Source organism: Arachis hypogaea, chromosome 12, assembly GCF_003086295.3.
Source record: "Arachis hypogaea cultivar Tifrunner chromosome 12, arahy.Tifrunner.gnm2.J5K5, whole genome shotgun sequence".
In the NCBI taxonomy this organism is placed as follows: domain Eukaryota; kingdom Viridiplantae; phylum Streptophyta; class Magnoliopsida; order Fabales; family Fabaceae; genus Arachis; species Arachis hypogaea.
This window is the reverse complement of record NC_092047.1, coordinates 23,649,154-23,672,918: the sequence shown is the minus strand read 5'-3', so window position 1 is coordinate 23,672,918 and position 23,765 is coordinate 23,649,154. Positions and strand designations below refer to the sequence as shown.

The window sequence follows — 23,765 nt, the reverse complement described above, 5'->3', positions numbered from 1 at the left end:
ATTGGAAAGTTAATTATTATTCAGTTTGTATAGAATAGTTTAAGAATGGGAGTTGATTCAACCTTTTGGAGTTTGTGTTCATGAGTTCCATTTAATGTGTATAAACTCTTGGTTGCAACGGGAAAAAACTACTTGTCCAGTTTGTCATGCAGATTTAGAATTTTAGATACATTTGTTCATTGTTCAAAAGTAGTTTAGTTGTTAGTAGTTAGTACTAATTAGTTCTAGCCCTTGGTGATAATCAAACTTGATGTTTCTGAAACATTAGTTTATTTATATTCTTTATCCATTGAATGTGTTATGTGTCTAATCAAACATGCAATGTTACGAAATATTAATTTATTATATTTTTATCAATTATATTTGTGGCTTTTTTAAAATAAATAAAAATCATATTTATTCTTTTAATTAATTTTTTAATTTTTTTACCGTTTTAAACATTTTGTAACTATGTTACAAACAGCTATAGCGAAGGCGCTGATTATGAAATAAGGTAAAAAATTATAACGGAACAGTTGTGCAATAACGCAGTTACTGGCAGATAGTGTGATAATGAGTTTAATATAATATCCGCGATACGGGTATTATTATAACAATTTAACTACAATATTTATTCTATTTGTATGGTTAATTAAATATTCGATTTGAAAAAAATTAACGATTTAAATTTTTAAATTAAAAAAATATAATTTAAAATTTTCTTGATACATCAATATAATATTTTAAATAGTATTGTGTTACTTTATTTTTATTTTTTTATTTCATCTAATTTTATTTAAATAATTTAAAATTTTTAATTTAAATTAACTATTAAATTTAATCCAATAAAAATACATATACTTGTAGTATTGTACTCGTATAGTATAAATACTACCTAATTAATTTTTAAATTTTTTTTAAATATAAATACAAATATTAGATGACTATTTGATAACTAAAAAAAATCATATATTTAATAAAAATAAGTTATCTAATTATTCTTGGTTATATAGTGATCCCAGTTATATTGTTGGCAAAATCTATGCTATAATTCAAGATCTATTTTGCTATTATAACCCAGGCAGTTGAAATAAAAAAATAATATCTAAAAGAGTAAAATTTTGAGTGTAAATAAAAATATAAATATGATTTTTTATTTGTTTCAAAAAAGTCATTATATTTGTCTAATTAATTCTTATTGAGTATAAATCTATCTGCTGGCGAAACTTCTCGTAATCAATGGCCCCCAAATCTTTTACAAAAGAAATTAATAATTCTATGTTAAAGAATATGGTTAGGTCACTTGGTTAGAATTCTATACTAACAATTCAATAATTTGTAATCAATTTTTACTTCTTCTTTTTTTGTTCACTCTAATTTTTTTTCTTTATTCAAATTTAACATGTTTGGACATTTGACCTTTTCAAAATTTATTCTATTTTTTTATTCAAATGTAACCACTACTAGAAAACTAGTTATTACAGACGGATATTTCTGACGGATTTTATCCCACGGAAATACAGACAGAATTTCAGAGAGATTTTTTGTCGGAAAATAAAAAAAATGAATTAGCATAATTACAGACAAAAAAGAAAATTCGTCGATAATTCTGTCGAAAAGAATAATTTTTTTCGTGAAAAATGGTTACAGATAGAAAATCCGTCTGTAATTTAAAAATTTCCGTCGGTAATATTGATTTAAACCTAATTTAACCTGAGTGTGTCGAGCTTTATTCACACTCCACACAAGCTTCTTCCTCTCTCTGTCGCACGAACAGCTTCTTCTCTCTGTCACATGAGCTTTTTCCGCCGTTACCGCCGTTCGCGTCGCATGAGCTTCCTCCGCCGCCACTCTTGTCGCGTTTGCTCCCTTAGTGAATTTCAGGTATACTCTGATTTTGTGATTCTGGTGCTTAGGGTTCAATTTTTCTGTGCCAATTTTAGGTTTATCAATTTTTCTTAGCAGTTTCTATCTTCTTGTTGTGTTGATGCTGATTGAGCTTGTTGTAGGTTTATCAATTATTTTATTATCAGCGAAGAAAGAGATTTTTTGTCGGTCATTTCTGCAACGATTCGTGAAACTCGGTGGAAACTCGGTGGTTGTTGTTGAATGGCGAAGCTTGGAATGATAGTTGACTCTGTTGGTAACTTCTTCTCCGGCAAAGACCAGCTTCCCTAGTGTGACCCTGACATCGTCGTTGTAAGCCTTTTCTTTTTCTCGATTCCATTTTCTTCATTCAGAATTGATATCAACTTGTGATTTCTTGTTATCTATTGGTCGTGATTTCAATCTTGATGTTTAGGTCAAAATCAAGTTAGCGCTTGCAATAGGTTTAGGGTTTAGATATAAATCAATCACATATCTTTTTTTACTTTAGTTAAGGAGGAAGAATTGCAGCTTCTATGAAACAATTCCCTGTTATGATGGATCATTGTGTAATCAGTTATAGTTATAGCTTTGATTTTGAAGTGTGGCATTCCTCCAAATTAGGAAATTAAAGTGTGTCATCATATATAGGTGGGTTGAGGATTTATTTTCAATTTCTGAATGCAAATGATTCAGGAGTTGTTAATGTATTATAGAGCAGTGACTTTTTGCTTGTTTTAAAATCCAGTGATCCACTTGTTTGATCATCTTTGAGTATGCCTTCTGTTTTAGAACAGAACAATAGTTGACTTTTTGTTTCACTGACTTCTTCATTTTGGTTTGCAATATCTTGAAACAACAAAGGCAAGACAACCAAATCCAATCATATACAGGAGATTGCGCCGCGGATCAGTGGCAGCGAGAATTTCAGGCAAACAAACTGAGGCAAGACACTGCTTGACAACCAAATCCAATGATTCTGAGGATTCTTGAACTGATGGGAGCAGAAATAACCTTTTGGAAGTTAATGGTTAGTGTTTTTTGGTGCTCTCTATAATTCTTAAGTCTTTTGGGGCTTCCATGTTATTCTACTCAAGCATTCACCAGTGGTGTCACTATTTTCACTGTTTTCAAGTTTCAGAAGTAGATCAGCAGAAAGGATTGTCCCTCACTGATGGAGATAAGGTATAATTTTTTATATTAAATATAATTTTAAAAAGAGTCTAATAACTAACTAGAGAAGCAGTTTCTGATAGTCAATTTCAATCAATTTCACTTTACTATTTCTTTTGGATTGCTTACTTGAAAAATTGAGGCCACATGCATTTAATTATTTTTTTTCTTGGACATGTGAGGAAAAGTAACAACAGAAAATATAGATTTAAGTGTCAATATAAAATGTTATATAAGCTCATCTATTCTTATTCCCTGCTTCTATGAATTTTGAAGTAATTATTATAACGGCCAAATACTTTCAATGATATGGCAACACGTCATTGGATGCCTATGTGAAAAACTTATGCATGCTTGTCATGCATCAAAATCAAATTATCAAAAATAACTTATCTATATGCATGCTTGGGATTTTTATTTATATCATTCGACTTCCACTGAGTGTAAACGTTGATTATGATAATTAATCAGATGTTGTGCTTCTTTTTGATCCTGTGGAAATGTGTACTTAGTTCTATGCTTTCATTTTTTGCTAATGCCACTTACACACATCAATCTCTTCTTATTCATCATGTGACGTTGATTGTTGGTATTATTTTCTGTTTGACATTACCCACATTGACCAGTTTTTGTTCCTGTTCTTGTTCCTGGTGAACATATACAGTGTTACACTATTAAATTACCAGATATAAATGCATCATACCCAGAAAAATAAGATGTATATTTTGCATTGGGGGATCCAATAAGAGCAAGAGCAGAAGCAGAGTGAATAGTAGTGTAATTTCATTTGTAGACTAGTTGTAACTCAGACTCTGCATCACTTGCCCTCTGTTCTAATAATACTACTACTAGTTGTATATATTTGGTGTTTATACTACACTTCTGATATGTTTAGGGGTTCCTGCAGTCGTTGGAAGTATCTGCATTTATTTTTTACGTTAATCCTACTTGAGTTTGTTATCTCTTACCTGTTTATAAGTCAAATTCACTTCCTTATTTACTCTCAATTCTCAGTATTTGAAATCACAAAATATTTCCAGAATTTTATTGTGGGGCTTATGGTGCATAAAGATTATGGATTCACCAGAATAGTTTCTTCATGAAACTGTGAATTTCTGCTTATATTGTCAGTATTGTATTTATTATTTGTTTTTCTTCCAGAATATGGTGTACTACAAAATATCACATTGTGATGGTCGGATAACTAACCCAGAGCACAGAATTGCAAGCGATGTGCCACGGTTCTGCTCAAAGTTAAGTGAAATTGTTTGGGATGATTTAACTGCACTAACTGATGGACTGCTATACACTTGGCGGCTGTGTTCATATGCAAGTCCAAAATATGTCTTCTGGATATTGGTACCACCATAATTGAAGTTTTCTGTTATGCAGATGTCTCATTGACAGTTACTGTTAACATTTTTTCTAGATATGTTGCTGATGGCTGGAGACTGTCAGACAAATGTTACGCAGAAATCATTCTTTATATTCTCAATAAATGTTGTTTCCTCTTCAGGGCTATGTACTTGTAGCTGGGACCACAATCAGAAAATGCTCTCCTCCATTTAGTAAACTAATGTCCAGAGAGCAGCAACTGGAAGGAGACTATCGACAGCTTCACTCGCGATTGAGGACTCACTCGGAAAGTATATCATTTTATGGTGGAGAGATGAGAGAAGATGCCCATATTCAGCAGAAGTTTAAGACCTTGGTTAGGCATTTGAGTAGTGTCCTACATGACCATTGGTGGTTTGGCATGATTCAGGACTTTTTATTGAAGTACCTTGGTGCTACAGTTGCTGTTATTCTGATAATTCAATGCCATATTACTGTCTAGTTATATTGAATTGTTATATTTCTTTACTTTATTATTCATCTGAATTGCTTGCACATCTGTCCAAGGTTGATCTCGAGTATCTTTTGGACCGTTACCCCCCTGAAAAAGAGGTAAACTGGGGTGATGAACTTTCTTTGGGTGAGCAACAAAGATTAAGCATGGCTAGGCTTTTCTACCATAAGCCTAAATTTGCAATTCTAGATGAATGCACAAGTGCTGTCACAACTGACATGGAAGAACGGTTTTGTACTAAAGTTCGGGCCATGGGAACATCATGCATTACCATATCACATCGTCCAACATTAGTTGCATTCCATGATGTAGTTTTATCCTTAGATGGTGAGGGAGGCTGGAGTGTTCGTTATAGAAGGTTTGAACTTTACTATGCTGCTTGTTGCTGTTCAACTTTGGATCTATGCTATTATTTATAGGATTCAAATTTGCTACAAGGAGGACTCTTCTTCTGAATTGGTGATTGATACAATGAAGGCATCTCAGACAAAGCGACAGCGTGATGCAGAGACAGTTCAAGAAGCATTTACCACGAACAAAAAGGTTCAAATATTTCTGATTCTGGTTCTTGTGATATCTTCAATGTTCATTATTTTATATTAATATGAAGTATTCCCTACCTCCTATTTTCTTCTTCTCTTGTCCAGGGTTCTGGATTCTCAAAGTCAAGCGCACAATCATATATCACAGAAGTGATATCATCATCTACATCCATGAATTCTACTATTTCACCATCTGCTGTTCCCCAAATTAAAAGTAATTTGAGGCCATTGCCACTAAGAGTAGCTGCCATGAGCAAAGTATTGGTAGTACCTTCTGTAGATATGCTCTTAACACACACAGACGTATATATGGTGGGGATGGACAACTATCCTGTCATAATAGATTAATTCTACATGTGTCTGAGTTATTTATGAAAATCTTAGATATTATTGTTTGGTGGTAAACATATATTTATATGCATATGCAACTACAACTTTGCTGTACTCAAGTTCTACACTCCTGCAACTTATGGGTTCTACGGTACTCCGATTGATAATGATATTGCCTTGAAAGTTTTACTTGCTGCTGATTGTCGTTTTTAGGATTTAGTCAGTTCTGAAAGCATTCTCAAGATATGCTTTAGTTGAGATAAATAAATTTAGAGCTATAGTAATTTCAGCATTCAAGTATCTACTCTATTAGTATCTTATGAGAAGGAAGTTGAGAGAGAAACTGCAAAAACTGCTGACATGAAGGAGAAGGGTGCTGACCCTTATGATTTCAAGCAGCAGGTATCTAATTTCAATTTATCTATTTATGCAAAAATAATATGTGATTGTTTTTAAATATAGTTATTATTAGATTGAAGTTTTTAAATTGTACATCTTACTGGATTGTGCTGACTTTTTTAAATATAGTTATGCAAGCATCTCTCTCTTTCTCTCTCTCTCTCTCTCTCTCTCTCTCTCTCTCTATCTCTCTCTCTCTCTCTCTCTTGCAGTTCTGTTTTAAAGTTGTGTTTTTGTTATCTTCCTTCATTTTTTCTTAATCCTATAAAACATCGCTAGACTTCTAAAATCTGTCCATGTCCTATTTTTTGACACTAGAAAACTGCATATGCTCAGTCCAATGCAAACAAATCAAAGAAGAAGTAGATGAACAAATACTTTCAAGTTTCAGCCACACAAGAGTCTACCATGGAGTGAAGAATCATGTAACTCAGATTAGATTGGAGAGTTTAAACTTTAAAGAGAGCATGAGGAAATAGTTTTAAAATTTAGGCTGAAGTCATGCCTTTCTCTGTTGTAGTTTAAAAGAAATTTTGGAGTATCTTTTTATTGAGACAGTGAGATATTGGATAATGGTGTTGAAAAATAACATCCAATTTTATAGGTATCATGTAATGAATATTATATTTATCTATGTGATTTTTGGCTTTCTTTTTTCAATTTATAGTGTGTTTGATGGAGTAAATTTAAAAAACAAATCTAAAATATTTATTTTGCAATAAAAAATTTTAAAAAAAAATTATTTTACCTTACCGACGAATTTACAGACGGATTTTCTGTCTGTATTCAGAGTGTGGGATGATTTTTCAAGTTTCAAATTACAGACGAAAAATCTGTCAGAAAATCTGTCTGTATTTACAGACGGAAAATCCGTCTGTAATTACCGACAGAAAATCTGTCAGAAAATTCGTCTGTAATTACAGACGAAAAATCCGTCGGAAATTTTGACATTTCAGGGAAATGGATGGAGAATTTATAGAGGAAAAATTCGTCGGTAACTGGTAAAAATCCGTCGGTAATTTTCCGACGGAAAAAAATCTGTTGGTAAATAATTTCCGACGAGGCTTTTACAGAGGAACAAAATCCGTCGGTAATTTCGTCGGTAACCAAAAATCTGCCTGTAATAAAGACTAAATCTGTCTGTAAATCTGTATGTATTAATCTATTTTCTAGTTGTGAACATGTTTAGACATTTTTTAATTCTCTAAAACTTTATTTTTAAGCTTTGAAATTGGATGCATGCAATGGTGTTTAATTATCTATGATTATAAACTATAATACTTATAATGACTATATAATTTTAATAACACTTAAAAAAGTATTACAAAAATTAAGTAATATTTTTTGTTATTTAATTTTTACGGTGAAATTTTTTTTTTTTTGGGATTTTTTCTCATAAAATATGATGCCAATTCCACCTTTTGTCAACTCTATTGTTGATTATCCAAGATAAGCCTCAACAAAAAAAATATTGAGTAAAATTAATTTCTTCAAATTTAAAAATGGTCAAATTGTTATGAAAATAAGGATTAGAATTTGAGACGAAAAAAGAGAAGAAAGAGAATAGGGAGAATAGTAGACGATTTTATTAATGATTATGTTGTACATAGAATATCAAAAAGGGATTATTTATAACTAAGAGTCTAATTTCTAGCTGACTCAGCTAAGTTAACTGATTCTATCTATTGAAATTTAAAATACAGTTACAATATAGGACATCCATAATAGATATATTATAACACTTCCCTTGGATATTCTTAGTGTAATACGTTAGGTAACTGCCTCGTTAAAAACGTTACCAGGAAAAATCCAGTGGGATAAAAGCCATGGTTAAAGAAAAGAGTATAACCTGTATTACTCCCCTTACACTACAAAAAAAAGAGTTTAAAATGGCATTAATATTACGGCGGTTTTAAAAAACCGCCTTAATAACCGATTATTATGGCATTTTTAGTTGCTGCCATAATGAACTTTGAGTTTGGTGGCGGTTCAAGTGATTATGGCGGTTTTGAACCGCCATTTTCACACGTATATAATATAAAAATTTACAGTAACCCTAGCTTGAAACAGATGAGGGCTCGCTTTACAATTTCCCTTCTATCCCTGATCTCCTTCGTCTCTCTCCGTAGCTACCTCTTCAACTTCCACCGTCGCTTCCTCTTCAACCTCCACCGCCGCTTCCTCTTCAACCTTTCACCATCCCTTGTTCTAGGCTACATTCACCTCAAATCTCTGATCTCAGATCTCAGATCTCAACCTTTCACCCTCCCTTCTTTCGGATCTCAGATCTGCCGTTGACGTTGCTCATTGCCACTAGTTTACTACACTCCCTCACGCCGCCGAGCTCGTTGTCGCCGCCGACGGCTCTTTCTTGCCATTGCTACTCAGCTTTTTTGAGGTTATTCTAATGTTTTATGCTGCATGTTCACGAATCTTCGCTTAACATCTCTTTTTCCTTTTGATTTTCCTTTTCTGCACTTCGCACTTCGCACTTCGCACTTCCTTTTGAGGTTATATTTGATTTAATGATGTCATAGAGGATAATCTGGGAAGAAGAATGCTGTAAGAATAAGCAAAAACATTTAGATTTAGTTGATAGTTGATTTAATGATGTCATAAATTAATTTGTATGTTACAAGACATTTTACTTCAAAGTTTAAATTGATGAGCTCGTTCAATTGTTTTATTGAAGACTAAATCTGCTGAAAGGTTCACAGTTGGAATCTAAAACAGGTTTAGGCTTAAATAAGTGCAACAGATCAAATTTACTTGAACATGGTTTCTTTGATTTTTAACAAAATAGTATCTCTTGTTTTCAAGATTTTGTAAAAAGAGAGGAATGATTATTGATATTTCATCTATAATATTACGTTTAATTTCTTAAGTGTTCTCAAGAAATATGTAACAATTAGCCCATTAAAATTGTTGAAAACAATAAATAGTATATATCTTATTAGTTAGTTACCATGTGAAGCTTTGTGGTGCCATATTTTAGATTTAATTTCCATGAATGCTAAATCAAGTACTATTAACATCATTATTGTAATTTTATTGCTTTAAGAATGCTCCTGACGCAGCAGTGATTGCCAAATGCCAAATGCCTAAACTGTTTAATACACTAACAGCAGGTAGTTTTGATTTAAATTTGTTTTTAAACTTCTAATAATTCATCAACATGATTGCAGTCATCCTAAATTTGCTTCTTTCTATTTTAATAAACTAAATGTTAGCTGCTTTGTGTTTGCAGAAGGAAACACCACTGGGTTTGGCCACACGATCTGCTCACCTAGGTAGTTATAAATGAGTAATCTCTGTAGTTGTTTAGCTCTGCTGCCCTTGCTCTGTTCAATATTTTTTGCATTAACTGAACATTTATTTTTTTATTTATTTATATCTTTTGGATAAATTCTAGAAATCAAAATATGCCCTTGCTCTGTAAATGAGTTCGAGTCATCTGTTCTTGCTAGCAATCTGAGTTGCTCTATTGAAGGCTAGTACTTATATTTTATACATGCGGTACAGCAGTAGTCATGTTGGAAATTTGAACTTAATAATTGGGACTGATCATGTCCTGTTTCACTATGATCTTACTTATTAGATTTGATTAACATATCATTGCACTTAGATTTGATTAACATGCTGTAATTCTCTCATGATTCATTAATGATTTTTTTAAATTGTTTGTTGTCATTTTAATTACTTTTAGTTGAGAAATGTATGTCTAATTTAATTTCTTGTTCAGTGTTCAACATTGAATGAAGAAAAAATATTTGAAGTTTAGGACAGCTTATCACTCTTTCCTTTAGGCTGGATACATGTAAGCTCCATTATCTTGACTGTCACTTATTCATTCTTAGCTTTGATGGTGAGTTGAACCATCAATGTTTTCCCCAATAATAGATAGTTAGATACAATTGAATCGTCATAGGCTTCAGTCCAATTGTCTATTTTCTCTTGTTATTGGTGGTTTTAGCCTGAAGTTTTAAATCTTGACTTCCTTATCTTTTCTTTTTTTTCCTTTCCCTTTTTTTTTTCTATTCTATCACATGGTTTGCAAGCATAATATGTTGACAATTCTAGCTGATGTGATTTGATTTATTGTAAGCATCTTAGTAAACTTGTACGTTAATGTTTAGTTTTTTTTTTCTAAATTTTCTGCAATACAAAAATGTAGAGTTGATGGAAACTTTGGATGGATTGGCTGTTAGTTAAGTACATTAAGTTCATGAATACATTTGGGAAGCAGTGGATACTGTACAGAATCATTAAGAGATCTTGTTACTATAAATCCGAAGCTGCTGTTAATGTAAGAAGTCAAAATTTTGATATTTTGAGGATCCTTTGTTCATAGGGTGCCCCTTTCATTTTCTCGGCTCCCTTGCTACCGGGAATAATCTTAATGTGTACTTGTTGAATTACAAAAAAATGAAATATTGATTGTGTTATAAAATGTTTTGATATTTTGTGTGCTTCTCCTATCAGTATTCTCAAAATGTTGGTCTGATATTGCTTATAATTTCTATCATAGATGATGTGCCTTTAGTTATAGATTGTTGGTAACAATTCCTCAGTTTATTACTATAGTTTTGGAATCATTATCTTGCTTTTTCGTATTTCTTTGAAGGTTCACAATGTTTATAATTGGCTATTTGCAAATTGAATCTTGATTTCATTAGGAACCACTGCATACATAGAGCAATCACTCCCTTATCCACAAGATGGAAAACAGGTTTGTATGCTCACTATAACTTGAAAATCTTTGGAGTTTTATAATGACATTAATCTTAGTTGAATGGTTTGTTCCTCTTTTGAATGAAACCCACTTTGAGAAGGAAAATGTCTTTTCCTAGTGTGTTGTTTCTTGCAAATTGCCACTGGTTGTTTGAGCCATTATTTAGAGAATTCATAACTGAGAGAGAAAGAGAAAAAAAAGGGGGGGGGGGGGTTCGGGTTCAAATTATTAAAATTAATATTGGGTGCCACTATTTATAGAGTAATTTAAGAAACTTTGCTGATGCTTGCTAGTTAGAGGGAAATTAGTATTCAATGGTATTGATGGTATTGGGAACACATCTCATGTTGGTATGAGTTCTCATTAGGATCTCTGTTTGTACCTTATGTTGGTGAAAATCTGGTTTAAGGCAACTTCTTGTACTAATGAAATATGATCGAAACCTGATCTATAAATGACAGTGATATATTTTTAATGTTTAAACTTTTAGTTTATTAATTTATATATTATATTACAATTAGGATAGTACACCAAAGAGTGAAGAAAATTTCTTTAGTTTCGTTTGGATAAATTTCATCTCTTTTATTGTAAGTGAATATAAATAAATAATAAAATTGTATTCATGGTGCAGAAGGCCGAGAGGCCAGTAGTTTTGACTTTCGGTACAAATATGCTATATATGCTTTTTTAACCATGAAAAGATATCTTGATTTATATAATTGAGCCCAAAACGTAAATCAAAAATAGGATAATTATTGTTATTACTAAAATAATAATAATAATAATAATAATAATAATAATAATAATAATAATAATAATAATTGTTGTTGTTGTTGTTTTACTCTCTTTTTAGTTAGTTAGTTAATATATTATTGAAAAGTAAGCATAATGGATTGTTTTACAAATGTAACCTTACTTTATGTATTAGAGATTTAGAGCATCAATTAAAGGCTGAATCTCTGAATGATTGGACTGGCCTTGTATTTTAAATGTTTTCAAGTGATTAGTTGGCTCTATAATTTTAAATTAGTTTCATTATTGTATCAATGCTATGTAATTAGACATGATAAATGTATATCAATATATGCCATTTTTTTGCATTTCTTGTGCTCATAATAGTTATATTTTTGTTGTAGGGATTGGATCAGGATAGTGAGATTCCATCACCAAAAGAGTTAGGAAGTAGGTCTTCTGGAGCAAGCAATAAGGAAGCATGACCTTGCTTGATATGTTAAGACGTATATTAAGAATTATATGTTAAGACGTATTATTGAAAAATGTTACTTTGATACTTTATTTTTAGATTATGACATTTCAATTATGACTTGGATTATGACTTTTGGATCATGTATGAATTAAAAATCATCTAATGATGTTTGATTTATGATTATGCCTTTTAGTTATTATGAGATTTTTAAGTGAGTTTTGAAAATATCACTTTAAATTGGTAGTTTCAATCTTATTTTAAAAAGCATAAAATTGTCATCATAATTAGGTACAAACGCCGGTTAGAAACCCCCATTTTAAATGAAAACGATGCCATTATACGCTGGTAGAAATGGCGGTTAAAAACTGCCATTTTAAACACAAAAGATGCCATTATAACTTGGTAAAAACGGCGGTTAGAAATTGCCATTTTAAACACAAAAGATGCCATTATAATCTGGTAAAAATGGCGGTTATAATGGTAAAAACGGCGGTTAAAAACCGCCATTTTAAACAGAAATGATGCCACAACATCCTGGAAAAAACGGCGGTTATACCCGCCATTTTAAACAAGTCAGAAACCGCCATTTTAACCCTCAGAGAACCGCCGTAATAACCAGAATGGCACCCAGAATAACGGCGTTTCTTGGGGGCGCCATTTTCGGTAATAATGGCGGTTCTAACCACCGTAATTCCCCAAAATAACCGCCGTTTTAACCCTGTTTTTTTGTAGTGTTAATAATTACATCACTTGATATCTCTTAGTCGGCGCATCCCCATCTTGTATACTAGCTTCTTAAATGTTAAAGTAGGTAGTGCGTTAGTGAACAAATCTGCTAAATTACCATTGAAATGAATTTGTTGAACGTCTATATCAACACTTTGTTGAAGATCATGAGAGTAGAAGAGCTTTGGTGAGATATGTTTTTGTTCTATCTCCTTTGATGTATCCTTTCTTTAATTTATGTATGCAAGCAGAGTTATCTTCGTATATGACTGTTGGTATTTTCTTCATGGATAAACCACATATCTTGAACATATTTGGGTGATTGACATAAGTCAAATACATTCTCGAATTGCTTCATGAATTGTCAATATTTCTGCATGATTTGAGGAGGTTGTCGCTATAGTTTGCTTCGTTGAGCGCTAAGATATAGTTGTTCCTCCACTTGTGAATAGATAACCTGTTTGTGACCTGCTTTTATGCGGATCAGAAAGAAAACATGCATCTGCATATCCAACTAACTGAAATGTTGTTTCATTAGAGTAAAACGAACCCTTATCAATAGATCGTTGAAGGTATCTTAATATATGTTTGATACCATTCCAATGTCTTCTAGTTGGATAAGAACTAAATCTCGGTAACAAGTTTACTGAAAATGTTATATCTGGTCTTGTATTGTTAGCGAGATATATTAGTGCAGCAATAGCACTAAAATAAGGTACTTTAAGACCAAGGAGCTCTCCATTACTTTCACAAGGTCGAAATGGATCTTTATCCACATCTTGTGATCTCATTACCATTTGAGTACTTAATGAGTGTGCCTTGTCCATATAAAATTTTTTCAAAAATTTTTCAATATAAGTTGATTGATGTATGAATATACCATCCTTAAAATGTTCAATTTATAAATTAAGGCAAAATTTTATCTTGTCAAGATCTTTCATTTCAAATTCTCTTTTTAAATAATCTACAGTTTTTGGAATCTCTTCGGGTGATCCAATCGTGTTTAAATCATCAACATATATTACAATAATAACAAATTTAGATTCAAACCTTTTTATGAACACACATGGAAATACATAGTCATTTTTTGTTTCTATCTTTCAATAAGTATTTACTGAAATATTTATACCACATAAATCCAGATTATTTTAATCCATACAAGAATTTTTGAAGTCTTACTAAACAAATTTTCGAAGAACTATTATATGCTTCAGGCACTTTAAATCTTTAAGAGATTTTCATATAAATTTCTTTATCAATTGAGCTGTATAAATAGACTATAACAGCATCCATTAGACGTATCTTAAGTTTTTCATGCACTGTTAGAGTAATAAAATATCTTAACGTAATTGAATCTACCACAGGAGAATATGTTTTCATATAGTCAATACCACGTTTAATTTTTGTGAGAATCTTTGTACTACTAGTCGAACTTTCTATCTTTCTATTTCATTTTTCTCATTGCATTTGCGTACAAAAGCCTACTTGTATCCCACTAATTTTATACCTTCAGGTGTTTTGACTATAAGACCAAAAAGTTTACGTTTTTTTTAAGAGAAGTTAATTCAACTTAAATTGCCTCTTTTAATTTTGGCCAATCATCTCTCTGTCTACATTCTTTGACAGATTTTAGTTTATGATCCTCATCTTGCTTTACTAATTTAACAACAATATTATAAGTAAAAATGTTATCAACAATAGTATACTTTCGGTCTCATATTTTTTCGGTAGTGACATAATTTATTGAGATCTCTTCATTTTCAAGTACCTGAACTTCTTCAGAGGTTTCATCAATATTTATGTATTCGAATCTCCTCTGAGTACTTGTCTCCATATTATGACCATCATGATTAATTATCTCTCTCTTTTTTCCGGTATTTTTATTCTTAGAACTGATTAGTCTTCCACGCTTTTGACGTGAATTGATTTCATTTGCACTAACAATTTGTCCTTCTGAGACACTTATTCTTATTGGTGCATTTGCAGCTGGAATGTGAGATTTGGTTACTCTCTTTAGGTTAGTAAATGCGTGTGGTAATTGATTTGCAATATTTTGCATATGAATTGACTTTTGTACTTCTAATTCACATTGTCTAGTGCGAGGATCTAAATGGATAATGACAATGTATTTCAAGTCATCTCTTTTTTCAACTGACTATTTTCTTCCCCTAATTTTGGAAAAATTATTTTATCAAAGTGAAAATCAGAAAATCTTGCCTTAAATAAATCACTCGTCGTGGGTTTAAAGTATTTTATAATTGACGGAGATTCACAACCAACATATATCTCCAATTTTCTTTGGGGTCCCATCTTTGTGCATTGTGGTGGAGCAATTGGGACATAAACTGCACATTCAAATATCCTAAGATGAGAAATGTTTGGCTCCTGACCGCAAGTCAGTTGTAATGGGGAGGATTTAAGATAACTTGTTGGTCTAATGCGTATAAGTGCTGTAGCATGAAAAATAGCATGTCGCATGCTAAAACAGACATTTTAGTTCTCATAAGTAATGATTTAGCTATTAACGAGAGGCGTTTAATAATGATTCTGCTAGACCATTTTGAGTGTGTACATAACAACAGGTTCTTTTATCGTAATTTCAGTTGACATACAAAAATCATTAAATGCTTGGGATCTAAATTCACTAGCATTATCAAAACATATTGGGTGTGTTTGGCAAACCCGTTTGAGAGGAAAGTGCGTTGAAGTTCTTTGAACGCTGCTGCTTTTTGATGTTTGGCAATCTTTTTCCTCTAAACGCAGAAGTGATTTTGCAGCTTAAAAGTGCGTTTACTGGAAGCAAAAAAATTGTTGCTTCTGCATTCACTTCAACGTGAGTTCACCTTTGATGATCATTATTGATTTTTTTTCAAAAGAATTTTTATATTTGTTTCAAGTCATTTCAAATATTTTAAATTTTTTTCAATTTTTAGTACTTTTTTTATATTTTGATTTTTTATTAAATTTGTTATTGTAATTCTATTATAATATGAATTATTGATTTTATTAAAAATGATAAAGTAAATAAAAAACTAATCATACATAACAATGAAATCATAAGTAATAAAATTTTACGGTTTAAAATAATACTAAATAAAAGAATACTGAGAGTACTAATAAAATTATAGAATTTTTTTGTTTGACATTGTAAAATTTATTATTATAATTCTTGTTCATTGTTTATTATTCTAATTTGTTATAATATGTATTATTGTTCCTATTAAAAATGATAAATTAAATAAAAAATTAATTATAAATAATAATAAAAACATAATTAGTAAAAAGTTAGAATCCAAAACAATAAACAAAATAAGATTATTGAGAGTACTCATAAAAAGTACTAAAATATATTATTTTATATGTTATTTTTAATTTAATAAATAAATATTAATTTTTATTAAAAAGTTATAATAAACTAAAATAGAATCTTATAAAAAAATATTATATAAAAAATATACTAAAAGAAGTATAAAAAAGGATTAAATATACTAAAATATAATATTATAATTTAATATTATATTTTTTAGTAATTAACTAATTATCTATCTAAAAGTGATTTTAACTAATATTATCCAAACAATTTCATTTTATCAAAATCAATTTTAGTATAGAATTGCCAAACATAAATCATATTGGCACAAACTCACTTATATCCAAAATCAATTTTATAAAATCACTTTCATTCAAACTCCAGTTTGACCAACTCTAATCCAAACACACACATTATCTTTATAACATAGTCTGAAAAATGAGTTTTTAATTTAATTATTTGAGTTAGCAATCTCGCAACTATGTTGCGAGTTGATAGTAAACAAACATGGGACCATCGTGAACATGCATCTATTAAAGCCATGAAATATTTAAACAGTCCACATGGTGGGTGAATGGGCCCACATATATCACCCTGAATAAGTTCCAAAAAAGATGGTGATTCAATCTCAATTTTTTTCTGATGATCTTGTAATTAATTTTTCTTGAGAACAAGAAGCACTTGAGAATTCATTAAATTGAAGAATTTTATGCTCCTTTAGAGAATACTTGTAAACCCCGTAAAATTAGCGAATAAGTAATCAATAAATTAATTTTAATAATAAAAATAAAAAATACGAATTTTATAGTTTAATTGGATAGAGTTAATTAAAATAAAAATTTTGATCCTAATTTCAAAGAATTTGGCCCAAGATTGAGCCGAACGGACCGAACCGGTTGAATTGGGCCCAAAATAGGCCTCGGGCCCAACCCTTCAGCCCAAATGACTTAAAGGAATGTCTCTCTTCTTCCTCCATTCAGCAAGTCACGCTGAAACACACAAGGAGGAGGAGGAAGAATTCCAAACCCTTGTTCAAAATTCTAACCACCATAACTTTCCGCTCCGAGCTCCGATCGCCGCATCATTTGCGGTCACACATCCGCAGCGTCGAGCTCTACAAAGCTCGGTAAGTAGATTGGTATGAAACTTCCATTTTCATTCTCATCCTCTCTTTATCCCAATATTTCGAAATTTATAGAGAGTGATGTTGAGATTTTGGTCCTTTTGTGTTATAGGACCCAAGTAGTTTGAGGAAAATACTCACTCTTGCTTATTTGGCACTTGGGTACAGTAAAGATCATTAACCTTAGTTAATTCTTTGATTTAGTATGTTGGAAATTCAATTTGGGTATGTATATGTGAATATTGTGCTAGATATATGTATATATGTGATAAGAAGCAAAAGTTGAAAACAATGGAGGCTTCATTGGAAGCTTAGGAAGCTGAATTTTGGTGAGGAAGTCTTGTGAGTTTGCCTAGTGGGTTGCCTCGGGTAATACCTGAAAATCGACCAAGGTATGGTTTAGGTTTCATGTATTTAATATATAATGTTCTGTGAAAAATTAGACTAGCTGACCATAGGATAGGTTAGAAAGTATAAAAATGTTCAATGCTTAGCACCCTTGGTGATGATTATGATGTGAATTGAGTATGTGTTGGATGAATATTGTTTGTTTTGGTAATAATATGTTGATTGATGAGTGGTAAAGAATGAGAGGATGATATGGTTATATATATATTGAGTAATTGGAGGATAATGTTGTTGATGTAAAATGAGAAATTTAGGTTGAAATTGTGTAATGAGGAATTTGGTTCTGTGTTGGTGTACTTTGGTGTATTGGTGAGTTGAATGTTGGTATAGAAGTTTGGTTTGAGATTGGTCTTAATGAAATTGAGGTTTAAAAGTTTTTATGAAATATTGATTTTTGGCCGAACTTCGGCGAGTAATAACTTGGCTTCCGGACCCCCAAATGGTTTGAAACTTATTTTATAAGAAAATTGGGTTCGTGAAGTTTACGCCGTTTGAAGAACGAAAGGAAAATAATTTAAAACGAAAAAGTTATGCGCGTCGGAAGTTTAGGATTCAAAATTGAAATTCTGTAGGTTTCAGACTTAGCCAAATTTTTTTATAAAACGTATGCCCACACGTACGCGTAATCTGGGATTTCTGCGTACGCAAACCTCCCTTACGCGACCATGCATTTCTGTTTAACGCGCATGCATACGCAAAATGAGTATGAATACTATTTTGCGTACGCGAAATTCCTCATACGCGACCAGTCGATTCTGCCTGGTTCGCATCCATACGCGAGAAAGGCTATGCGTATGCGTCTTGGTCCAAACGCGCACCCACACGTACGCATGGCCCCTGTTACAGCAAAACTGGATTTTGTGTTTTTAAGCCTAATTTTAAACTTTTAAACCTCTATTTTCATTCTTTTAGCCCTAAATCATAGTAGTAAGTCTAGTAATAAGATGGAGTTAGGAAATGGAAGTAACTAGGGGTTGAAGCAAGGTTGAAAATTGATGAATTATAGATGAAAATGGTGAATACTTGGAGTGCATATGTGGTACTATAACTTTGATGATATGAATATGCAATGTTTACAAATGATTATGAATACTATTTGGCTTATGTACTCAATTATCTGAGATACGAGTTTCCCTGGGTAAAGTATGGTGGCTTGCCACCACGTGTTCTAGGTTGAAACTCGATACTCTGTTGATCCTACATCGTAAGATGTGACCGGACACTTATAAATTCCCAGAAAGGTTGACCCCCATTGAGTAAAGCTTTATATATGTATGAATTATGAATTTAAAGAGAAAAAGCTATGCATAGACTCATGGGGATGCGCGACGGGAGACAGTCCAGGGTTTAGCAGCCGGACTTGTCGGGTTGGATTGATAACCGACAGATGAACCTCATCAGCCATAGGGATACATCATGTGCATATTGTTTTCTTTGTTTGCTATGCATTAATTGGGAATGCCTAATTGATTGTTTTATGCTAACTGTTATATTTGCTATTTGTACTACTTGTCTCCTACCTGTGCTTGCCTTTGTCTGCTTGTCTGTCTTTGCAAACTCACCAGAGATGGAGGAACGGAGGAAAGGTGGAAAGGCTTAGGGTTAAGGTTAAGTTTAAGTTAGGCTTAGATATTCTTAGAAGACCACCCAATTATGGCTTCTGTTTTAGTACCTTAAGCTTTTATATCTGAGTGTCGGCATTCTAGGATTGCCTCTGGCATTTCCAGGACCTTATATCTTATGTGCGTGGCACCTTTACCATGTTGAGAACCCCCAATTCTCATCTCATATTATGTTGTTGCTTTTCAGATGCAGGTGGAGAGGCAACTCGCTAGGCGTCTGGAGTTCTGCGGCGAAGTGGATCATTTTGGGGCCTTACTTTTGATATTTTGATATATATATATATATATATATATATATTAGACTCTTCGCATGTGTATATTACTACTTTGTTTTTGTACCTCTTAGAGGTTTATGGAGAACTAGGGCTTTAATTTTAAACATGTTCTTTGGGCTAAAAGTGGTATATTATGTATGTAAATATTCTCCGGCCAGCCTTAGCTTCGCAGGCTGAGTTAGTAGCTTGTTATTTTGTACCTTTTGGCTCTCTATTCCTAGTTTCTGTTATTTTATGTTTGTTAACTTTAGATTTCTTCACACGCAAGTAATCATATTTCCTGAGCGTTGCGCTTTTTATTTTGCGATTTTGCTTTATCTGTTTTTCAAGGCTCCTCGTATACTGTACCTTTTTCATATTACTATGTATATATTTTATTTTAGAGGTCGTAATATCACACCACCTCTATTTTACGGTTTAAGTGTAAAGCTCTATGTGGTAGAGTGTTACAATACTCAGATAAATTCTCGATGATTCTTCTCATCATGATTGAATCCAGATGTCCTAATTGGTCATGCCAAATTGTAAATATATTTTTATTTGTAAACTTCAGGTTTATTATGCCATGTGATTCCACATTGCTAATAGTGGTGTATTGCAAACCAAAAGAAAGTGTGGATAGTCTCTTTAACACACAATTTTCTCTTAATAACATAGTTGTAATACAAAGATATTCATTATTTTCTTCTCTTGCGGTTTCTATATGGTATCTATTTTGGCAGATATCTTTAAAACATAGCAAGTTTCTATGAGACTTACTTGATAGAAATACACTATTTATAAAAATAGTTGGTTTCTTTAGGTAATACTATAGTAGTTCTTCCGGAGCCTTCAATCATTTTTGTACTACCAATAATCGTACTTACATTTATTTTCTTTATAACAAAAGAGATAAAATGTCTTTTTTCTTTAAGTATTGTATGTGTTGAAACACTGTCAGTGAGACATACTTCTTTATTGTTGAATTTGAGCAAAATGTGAGAAATATCCATATCTTTATTATGAAAATAAAAATAGATTACCATTGATAAAAAGAAAAAAATATGAAAGTTTCAAAAACAAATAAAAACTACAACCAAAAGAAGAAAAACTAACTATGAAGAAAGAAAACAATTAAAAAAAATTGATAGATCTCTAATTAAGATTCTTCTAAAAGAATTTTGATTTATCTAAATGAGTAAAATCACTTGAGTCACCAAAATGACTTGACTTAGACTTGCATGGGTTGCTAATGTCAAGAATGTATGTCATCAAGGTCTGCAAAGATATCATCGGTGGATTTTAGTTCCGTTTTAATATCATTAACTTTAACTTCATTTCTTTTTACAGTCAAATTGGCCTCTTGTTTTTTATCCTTTCCTTTTGATAGAGTCTTGATATAGCTTGACAAAATGTCCAGGGGTACGACATATACACGATCAATGACCTTTTAATCCACATCGATAGCACAAAATTTTTGCATTTTGTAAATTATTACTTGGAGCACGCTTCTCATGTTTATTGCACTTTTGGTTTTGAGTAAGAACCCTATTGTTTCACTTGCCACGTCTATGTCTACAGCCATAGTTTTGACCGTTATTCTGACCATGGTCTCTTTTAGGTTCACGATATGTTGCATTCACTTCAGGAAAAGCAGTTGAACCAGTAGGACGAACTTCATGTTTTTTCATTAATAATTCATTATTTTGTTTTGCTAATAGGAGACAACCTATTAGATCAAAATACATTTTAAAATTTTTTTCACGATACTGTTGTTGTAATAGCACGTTGGAAGCGTGGAATATGAAAAAAGTTTTTTCTATATTAAGTCTTCATCTGTGACTTCTTGGCCACACAATTTCAGTTGATAACTTATTTTGAAATGTGCAAAATTATATTCACAGACGGTTTTAAAATCTTACAACCTTAAATATATCCACTCATAATAAGCTTTAGGCAATAATAGTCTTTTGGTGTTCATACCTTTCGTTATGGTATTTTCAAGCTTTTTTTATACCAAATGGGTTTTAGTATTAAGTGTCCATTTTAAATATTTTTTTTCCGTTAAATCAAGAGCAGCAAATTCAAACTTTTACAAATTTGACATGATAGATTTGTTAACAAAATTAAATAAAAATAAGTAAATAATTAAGAATAATAATATTAATAATGCATATAAAAAATTGAGTAAAAGTGAAAGAAAAATAAATCAATTTACTTCAAGAAATTGATAAAGTATATATTATCTATTTTAAGATAATATAAATAATTTAAATGAATTACCAAAATTATACCTTCATTATCAAGAATGAAAAATTATTTGTCATCCACTTCGGGGGAAATAATTATTTACATGATTAATTGTCATTCACTTTAGAGAATGATTATGTACATAATTTAATTATCATTATTTACTTTGAGAAATGATTATATTTATCATTAATTATTAGAATAATATTATACATCAAAGTCTTTTTATAAACCAAGTTTAATCAAATTGAATAATAAAACTTGGAATAATGATAGTTATAATTAATTTTTGTTATGTTAGACTAATTTGATTGGACTTGGTTAACAAAAAGATTTGGATGTGTAGTATTATTCTAATTATTATTCACTTCGGAGAATGATTATGTACATGATTTAATTATCATTCACTTCGAGAAGTGATATTAATATTAAAAAAATTATTATATAAATGAAAAATAAACAATTTAGAGTGAATAAAAGGGGTAGTATTAATAAAAGAAAAAGGTAAGGACAAAAAAATTAATTATAAAATAAACAGGAACTAATGATAAATATAAGAGTAAACTACTATTTTTACTCATAAAAATTTAAAACGTTGACATATCTATCTATAGAAGATAAAAATTACTAGTTGTACCCATAAAGATTGACTTTCGTAAGCAAAATTACTCAAATCCTAAATAATTACATAAAATTTCCAAACTACCCTTGGTGAGTCTCATCCTCTTCAATTCTTCGTCTATAGCTATCTTCCTGTATCACAACTACCCCTTTCCCCTTCTCTTCTCTCACACACCCACCCTCTAACTCATTCACTCACTATCTGTAGCACCTCTGTCAGCCGTGAACCACCACTGCCGTAGCATCATCTCCCTTCCTACTCTCTCTCTCTTTCTTACTCACTTTTCCTCTCTTACCTCTTGAACATCAACATAGTCCATCTACTATCTTCTTTAAAATCACAAAAAAGAACAAACTCAGATCAAATCGAAGAATAGAACATGCATAGATTCAAAATAAAACCCTAATTTTCTAGAACCTTCACTAAAAAATTGTCAATTTCTCAGATTTCAGATCTCCATTTTCATTGCAAATAACACAGAACACTAATTCAGGCGACACTGGGAGGAGAAGATGACGAAGACGCATTGCTAGGAGGAGAAGAGAGCAATGACGCCGAGGGAAGAAGAAGATGAAGATACGACGTTTGGAAAAGGAAAGAACTCAACGCTGAAGAAATTGTGGTTGCAGAAAATAGAGGACTCAAAATTGCTACTTACTGAAGCCAGAAACCTCCCGAAGAAGAAGAGGAGAGGAGAATATGGAGCTCGCGACGATAAAAGGAGGAACCACTATTAATGCACAAAAGAGAGAAAAGAACGACAGAGAAGAGAAAAATATCAATAGGGAGAGAAGAGCAAGGACAAAAGTGCGAAGATGAGGGAGAGAAAGAGAGAGAGGACGATTGAAGAAGATGGAGGAGAAGGAACACGACTGGGGTGTGTGTGCGTGCGTGCGCGCGTGCGTGCGTGCGTGCGCGTGAGAGAGAGAGAGAGAGAGAGAGAGAGAGAGATGATGATGGTGCCGCAATGGTGGTTCACGACTATAGATGAAGAATGAAAGAGGATGAGACTCATCAATGATAGTTTTGGAATTTTATATAATTATTTATGGTTTGAATACTTTTGCTTGCAAAAGTTAATTTTTTATGGATATAAACGGTAATTTTTATCTTCTATGAGTAGTTATGTGAGCATTTTCAATTTTTATGGATAAAAATAATAGTTTACTCTAAATATAAATTATAAGCAATAAAAAATTATTAAATAACGTGTTTGCAGTGCTTTGCCAAATTTTTAAAGAATTACAAACAAAACAATTATTAATGAATGAGTTACGTAGTCAAAATAAATAAGAAAAAGAAGAATGGGTTGCTTGTATTGCATAGAAAAATCATAAAAAAAATTAGTCATCAATATGTATAGATGATCACAG

General features: G+C 31.7%; 1 protein-coding gene and 1 long non-coding RNA gene across 6 annotated transcripts; both read left to right on the top strand.

The window, feature by feature from the left end:
* The first annotated feature begins 1,702 nt into the window (after positions 1-1,702).
* On the top strand, positions 1,703-6,798 carry LOC112727148 (ABC transporter D family member 1-like). 5 transcript variants are annotated; one of them, XM_072209040.1, is made up of 10 exons: positions 1,703-1,863; positions 1,989-2,178; positions 2,710-2,875; positions 2,981-3,030; positions 4,180-4,377; positions 4,535-4,729; positions 4,921-5,225; positions 5,309-5,410; positions 5,515-6,141; positions 6,457-6,798. In XM_072209040.1, exons 5-8 carry the CDS (start codon positions 4,183-4,185, stop codon positions 5,328-5,330), a joined length of 717 nt encoding a protein of 238 aa, XP_072065141.1. In that variant the 5' UTR covers positions 1,703-1,863; positions 1,989-2,178; positions 2,710-2,875; positions 2,981-3,030; positions 4,180-4,182; the 3' UTR covers positions 5,331-5,410; positions 5,515-6,141; positions 6,457-6,798. The 5 variants fall into 5 exon arrangements, 4 of the variants coding, with proteins under 4 accessions (XP_072065141.1, XP_072065140.1, XP_072065138.1 ...); XM_072209039.1 differs by having other exon boundaries at positions 5,306-5,410; XR_003165594.3 differs by having other exon boundaries at positions 4,180-4,271; positions 4,535-5,225; positions 5,306-5,410.
* Positions 6,799-8,196: 1,398 nt separating this feature from the next.
* On the top strand, positions 8,197-12,260 carry LOC112727147 (uncharacterized). Its single transcript, XR_003165590.2, has 5 exons — positions 8,197-8,536; positions 9,200-9,266; positions 9,386-9,428; positions 10,815-10,867; positions 12,007-12,260. It is a non-coding gene; the product is annotated as an uncharacterized lncRNA (long non-coding RNA).
* The last annotated feature ends 11,505 nt before the right edge of the window (positions 12,261-23,765 follow it).

What these genes read in the sequence shown, in the direction of transcription:
- LOC112727148 (XM_072209037.1), top strand. Translation starts at nt 4,183, where the DNA reads ATGGTGTACTACAAAATATCACATTGTGATGGTCGGATAACTAACCCA. An exon ending in AATATGTCTTCTGGATATTG is followed by an intron (nt 4,378 to 4,534) that starts GTACCACCATAA and finishes TTTCCTCTTCAG; the next exon opens with GGCTATGTACTTGTAGCTGG. An exon ending in AGCAGAAGTTTAAGACCTTG is followed by an intron (nt 4,730 to 4,920) that starts GTTAGGCATTTG and finishes CATCTGTCCAAG; the next exon opens with GTTGATCTCGAGTATCTTTT.